This window comes from Rutilus rutilus, assembly GCF_951802725.1.
Source record: "Rutilus rutilus genome assembly, chromosome: 13".
Classification (NCBI taxonomy): Eukaryota; Metazoa; Chordata; class Actinopteri; order Cypriniformes; family Leuciscidae; genus Rutilus; species Rutilus rutilus.
Genome location: NC_140218.1, coordinates 33,326,089 through 33,332,459, shown reverse-complemented (window position 1 = coordinate 33,332,459; position 6,371 = coordinate 33,326,089). Strand labels below are relative to the sequence as shown.

The 6,371-nt window shown below is 38.8% G+C and overlaps 2 protein-coding genes across 2 annotated transcripts; both read right to left on the bottom strand.

Moving 5' to 3' along the window:
• Window positions 1–229: 229 nt before the first annotated feature.
• Window positions 230–3,575, bottom strand: LOC311303066 (uncharacterized protein). The gene is made up of 2 exons (XM_084429337.1): window positions 2,524–3,575; window positions 230–2,283 (listed from the first exon to the last, which is right to left on the bottom strand). Exons 1-2 carry the CDS (start codon window positions 3,254–3,256, stop codon window positions 2,153–2,155), a joined length of 864 nt encoding a protein of 287 aa, XP_084285463.1. The 5' UTR covers window positions 3,257–3,575; the 3' UTR covers window positions 230–2,152.
• LOC311302992 (serine/threonine-protein kinase pim-2-like) lies at window positions 683–1,516 on the bottom strand (the record flags this gene model as incomplete). Its single annotated transcript, XM_084429195.1, has 3 exons — window positions 683–789; window positions 906–1,079; window positions 1,177–1,516. 3 exons carry the CDS (start codon window positions 1,514–1,516, stop codon window positions 683–685), a joined length of 621 nt encoding a protein of 206 aa, XP_084285321.1.
• Window positions 3,576–6,371: the final 2,796 nt, after the last annotated feature.

Here is a 6,371-nt window from a genome sequence, read left to right as displayed (position 1 = left end):
ATCAGATCCCTGCATTCTGTGAAGAGGGGAGAGATGTCCAGTTATTATTGGAAGTGTTATACTTTGTGTAACTGATCATATTATTTTAAGCAGTGATAAAAGTTTCTGTATGACCCGTCCACATGCTCTCACCTTTGGAAATGTCTTCTGTGTACCAGGGCTCAGCAAACATCTGAGGGAGGTTCCTGCCAGGATACTTCCCAGACAGCATCTTAAACATCAGTACGCCTGAAGAATACACCATTGCAGGCTTGCCATGAAAGCCACATAACTGGCAAGAAGTATTTGAGGGTGGGGTTTGGGGGGTTACTTACGTTTTGTTGTCAGTTTACTTTTGGATTAAAGTTTGTTGAACGTTTGCCCGGTTCCTGCCTCCTCCTTTCTTGAGCCTTACATATTGCTCAAATATAATTAGAAATACTTTTAAAAGAAGCATGCAACATGTAAAAGCTGCCTTGAATTATATAACAGGTAATTATAAATAAAAATAAATATTTTTAGATAAATATTTCTTTCTTCATTTGCATGTGCATGTAAGCTGTGCTTTAACCTGTAATTGCATCTATGGATATATACACATATATACTTCCTTTCCTTACCTTTTTTACCTTTTTACCTACTCTCTGGGTTTCTTTTGTTTCTCGTTCTTCCTCTCATGACGGTATCTTATTTCCAAACATTTTCAGGTGAGGATCGATACCTGGAACCAGTCGTGGAGGAGGATCTTTTCCATATTAATCCGCTTGGCTGGATCCCTTTCCATGCATGAAGACATCAGATCCCTGCATTCTGTGAAGAGGGGAGAGATGTCCAGTTATTATTGTAAGTGTTATACTTTGTGTAACTGATCATATTATTTTAAGCAGTAATAAAAGTTCCTGTATGACCCGTCCACATGCTCTCACCTTTGGAAATGTCTTCTGTGTACCAGGGCTCACCAAACATCTGAGGGAGGTTCCCACGAGGATACTTCCCAGACATCATCTTGAACATCAGCACGCCTAAAGAATACACCGTTGCAGGCTTGCCATGAAAGGTTTGATGGTCGACCCACTCAGGAGGAGCATAAACTCTTGTGCCTGGAAGAAAGAACAAGATTTCGTCCATTGCAATGAATTTGTATTTCCATAGTTTTTTTTCCATTTATTCACCATAGATTTGTGGAATAATACGTACCACTGAATTTCGAGTAAGAAGACTTCTTCAAGCGTTCGCTACAACCGAAGTCTATCAGTTTGACCTGCAAGGTGTTTGGGTTGATGAGCAGGTTTTCCATCTTGATGTCACTGTGGAAGACGCCCCTCTCACTGCATATTCTTGCAGCAGTGACAACCTGACGCATCACAGCTCGAGCCGTCGACTCCTTCAGTACGCCACCATTTTGCAGTAAAAACTGCCTCATATCTTCACATGGCATGGGGCGCTCTAAGACCAGGATATATTCCTCTGGTGTCTCGTACCAGTCCAGCAGCTTTAGAATTTGAGGAACACTGGGACCTTTGTTCATAAGAGCCATCATAGCGACCTCATTTGGAAGGGATTTGCCAAATAGACCCTACAGGAGAGATAATAGTTATACAAAAGTGAGATAATTAGGGGACATGGTTACATTTAAACGAATTACTAAAAAAAGATGTCCTGCATTTGGGTAAGTATAGGTTTGAAGAGTTAAGTCATTGAAATACTGGAAATAGTTACTAAAGTTTCGGTCACATTTACTGTCGAATTTTGTCATTTTAATGGGAACTAGTGCAAAATGCCTGTGCAAAAATACGTTTTTGTGTGTGTTTTGAGTAATTGTTGGTTTCTTGGTAAAGAAAAGACATTTTTGCTCAACTTAATCAAAATGGATTTATCACGTTTTGGAACCAAACTGTAATATTCAGAAGTAACCAGTGAAGCTGACAGAGTGTTTTGTTTAATTGTCCTAATATTAATGTGACTGTGTACTCTAAGAGTAATGAAACGAAGAGAGGAATTGCTTACTTACAATACGGACACTTTCCATGGCTTCTGTCTTCGGCGCATATTTGATTGCCACCTGTTCTCCAAGGGAAAGAAAAAATAAGATTTTTTGTTTTACAATTAATTAACTATATGTGGAGAGGTCACATGATTCCAGTGATTAACCTTGATGTAACTTTTAATGAATTTAAATTCCAACTTCCAAGAGTGCAAAAAAAATAACCTTTTGTGAATCAGACAAACGGATCCCTTCGTAGACGCATCCATATGATCCTCTGCCCAGTTTTTTCATAGTTTCATAGTGCTGCGAGATGTCCCCTGTTACAAAAAAGAGGGACATACTACATTTACAGTATAAACCACAAAAAAATCAAATAAAATGCAGACTAAAGATAGCTGTGGAATGGACACATTATTGTGGCGCCTCACACAACCAAAATCCATCCTCAGTTACATTTTCATTTGGATAATAAAGACAATGTCCAGAAAAAGATGTTAAAACGGAGGTACTTTTTGCACATTTTATGAGTCATGTTGGGGCTTGTTATATAAACTGACCTGTCTTTCCCTTTGAACTTATATGGATGATTTCATCCTCATTCTTCCAAGAAATGTCATCCGATGTCGAAGCTGAGTTGTTGTTCTCCTCAGCCAGAGAAGGATTGCTATTGTGTGTGCTGATTTGCTCTTGCCTGGAAGTGTCTTGATCATCATCTGGCACTCTGGTGAGAGACGACACACAGCTGTGCTTGCTGTGAACTGAGGTGATGTTCTCCTCAGCCAGAGAAGGACCACTGTTTTGTGTGCTGATGTCCCTTTGCTCTTGCCTGGTAATGTCTTGATCGTCATCTGGCCCTCTGGTGAGACTGAGAGACGACACACAGCTGTGCTTGCTGTGAACTGAGTTGATGTTCTCCTCAGTCTCAGATGGCACAGTCAGAGAAGGACCACTGTTTTGTGTGCTGATGTCCCTTTGCTCTTGCCTGGAAGTGTCTTGATCATCATCTGGCACACTGGTCAGAGAAGGCACACAGCTGTGCTTGCTGTACACTGAATTGTGTTCAGTGTTGCTGTTCTGTTCAGCTTCCCCATCAGAGCATCTCTCAGGCTGTTGGCTGCTGCACTGACTCTGTTGGGCTTCAGTGGAAGTTTTCTTGGATTTCCGAGAGAAAACCCATCTAAAGCACCCCCCTTTCTTCTTCTTCTTCTTCTCTACTGTCTCTGGGACAGGTCTTGGTGACACAGATGCAGTAGCATCTTCCTTTACAATGTAACTGCCAGATTGACCCATGTTGCTCCAGATGTTTCTCTGATGTTCTGTCTCTAACTTATCACAAGTCCACTGAACGTAAATAGCACGGATCGAACGAATGAAATACAAAAAATCACGAGATAAAACACAGATCGAGAGATATAAAACAATTTGAGCAATTTTTCACCACACATGTAACAGCAAAGCTAGTCAGATCGCTTGTACAGCTAGAAAACAACTGATCTACTCTAAAACCTGAGAAGAGTCTGTGACGTCAAAGTAGTGAAGCCAAGCCATGGGCGACTCTGTCTGTGACGTCACAATTAGTGACGCGCGTTCGCCAAGGTTATTTTTCGAATGTTTTTGTCAGCGCAGAAACTGGCAAACAATAACCGCTGTTTTGACACAAAATATATATCTTTATAAACTTATATGTAAGGGATAATCCACGGCTAGCTGTGGATTTATTTTTTTTACCAAAATTAATCAAAAGTGCCCCTCTCAAACAAATATCAGTGATAATATTGTGGTCAATAAAACAAAATCAATTTGATTATAATTTAATTAACATGACAAAGTACGTGCAAAACTAAAGTAGCCCAAATTCACCTTTATTTTTATGTATCTGTCAGTCTGAGAAGACGGTGAAATTGCCACGCGGATCGAGCAGATCTGCAGACTCGCGGGTGTCGATCATCAAGTGGCTTCCGCATTGTGCCACTCGCATCCAGTGTAAACACGGAATATATATATATTTAATAACAATATGATATCAAATACATACACGGATGGCTCATTGTTCGTAGTTGATCTGCATGCAATTTGACAAGCATTAAAACCATTGTTGCATTTTCCCCCTTACCAGTACATGTGAAAACAAAAACCTTTAAGAGATTTTGCATTGGTTAATGCAGTTTCACTGATCCATTTTGTCTTACTACATAAATATTTACGAGGGACACTTAGCTTTTTTTTGCTTTCAGTACAGAATAAAATATAAGCATGACATAAATGGATTTATTTAAATAATGCTTTCAATGATTTTACTCTTACTGGATACAAATGTCTGAATATACAAATACAAATAATGTAAAAATGCTTTAAATTTGTTTGTTTGATTGATTGATTCCTCAGTAGAAAAAAAAAATACATGCAAAAAATGCCAGCCAAGTTGTACATTTGAGGTAAACCTCCTTTGAAAGTCAACTGGAAAGTCTACCTGCTGATTAAAGCACTGGTAAAGAAAACCCTTGTAGATGTATGAGGAAGAAGCCTTAGGAGGAAACAATATACAAATGTTCATTTGATTCATATTACCTCAGATTTAATGCCATTTACTTTCCAACTTTAAAACCATCTTTAAATATATTTAAAAAAAATGAAGGACACAATTTAATGTAGTAACTGCTGAGAGCATAAAGGTGAATAAAGTCACAAATAAGGTCCAGTAACGACTCTGGCTTTCGCTGATGACCTGGTGCTGATTGGAGGATCTTGGAGCAATATGACCCACAATTTACTCCTGCTGGACGAGTTCTGTCAGAACACCTACACGAAACTTCCCTTCCCTAGGAAGTGTTGTAGCTACCCTAATACCGGGTCTAAAAGATTATAATGAGCTTTAATAGAACAATCTAAAACATTTGCAATGAACAAGGAACAGATCATGCATGGCAGACAGTGGTCTGGAATGCATATTTATTATTTTATTGCATATTTCATATTTCATGAAACATTGATGGCCAGCTGGGTGTGGGAATGAAGGTGGACTAGAGGTAGATCCGTGCATCTGAGGATCAACTATCTCCTAAGCTGTTTGGCAGAGAAAAGAAAATGAAAAAGATGTTAGAGCATTCTATAAGGAAAGTTACTGTGGGTTAAAGGTATAGCGGAGGATTGTTTACTTCCGGGTGGATCACCTATACTATTGGTCCTCCTAATTGTCAATCAAACTTATTCAAAAAGTGGAGAGGGCGGGTCTTATCTAAAATTCAGAAAGATCCTCCACTATACCTTTAAAATACTTATTTCTCACAAACAATATTGGAAAGTGAACACCATGTAAAATGTAGAAACATGAACACAATACTGTCAACAACCACCTCAATAGATACTAAACAGCTGTGGCATTGAAATCAGATTGAACATGATTCTCACAGTATTTCATTTAAAAACTAAAGGTGCTCTAAGCGTCACATACAGCAAACATCTCCTCACTGTCTGCTAGCTCTGTCCCCTGAACACACTGTAAGAAACACGGTCTCTGTAGACGGCCCAGGCTCCACAAACGCTCCGCAAGCTCCAAGCACTCTCTATGAAATGGATAATTACACAATCAAATTCATGAATATTACACAATTCTTTTTAACATTATTAAAAATACATACAGAGTAGGGGTGGAACGGAACATGTATTCGTACTGAACCGAAACGGTACGGGCGTCAACAGTTTGGTGCATGAATATACACTGAGAATACACGGTATAAAAATAAATAAAACTTGCGTGCAAATGAATGAATGAAATGTGGAACTACTGTTAGATACGCGGTTTCTTTAGGGACACCTGGGGTCTCATTTATAAAACTGTGCGTAGGAACCTTACTAAAAGTGTACGTGCGCCCGAAAGCCAAAAATGGTGTACGCAAAATAATATTCGGATTTATAAAACCGTTCGTACGCCAGAACCTGCGCAGAATTCACTTTATAAATCCCAGTCAGCGGAAGATTGTGCGCACATGCGTCTCCACCCCGAAATAACCATATATGGAGCTTACAACGCCTAGTTTTACTATGCAGATCCTCATCTGCATATCATTTGCATATGATTATTCATCCACGTGATAACGTTTAATGGTACAAGACACATTACATTAATAAAAATCAAGTAGTTGCCTATCCTTGCCTTGTTTTTGAATACATAAATCAAATAGTGTAAAATACATTTCAGAGAAAGTTTTTCTCAATCTTTTCCACTGGCCGAATTGTATTTTTAATTGATACTTTTAATGGAAACAGATAGGCCTTGGGCATTATTTGCACGAAACTATTTTCTCAGACAATCTGGTATTATCATGATAAGCAGTTATCTCTGTGGTTAAAACATTAAAACACAGCATGCCAGAGGAAAAGTGTTCAAAAACACTGCATTAACAAC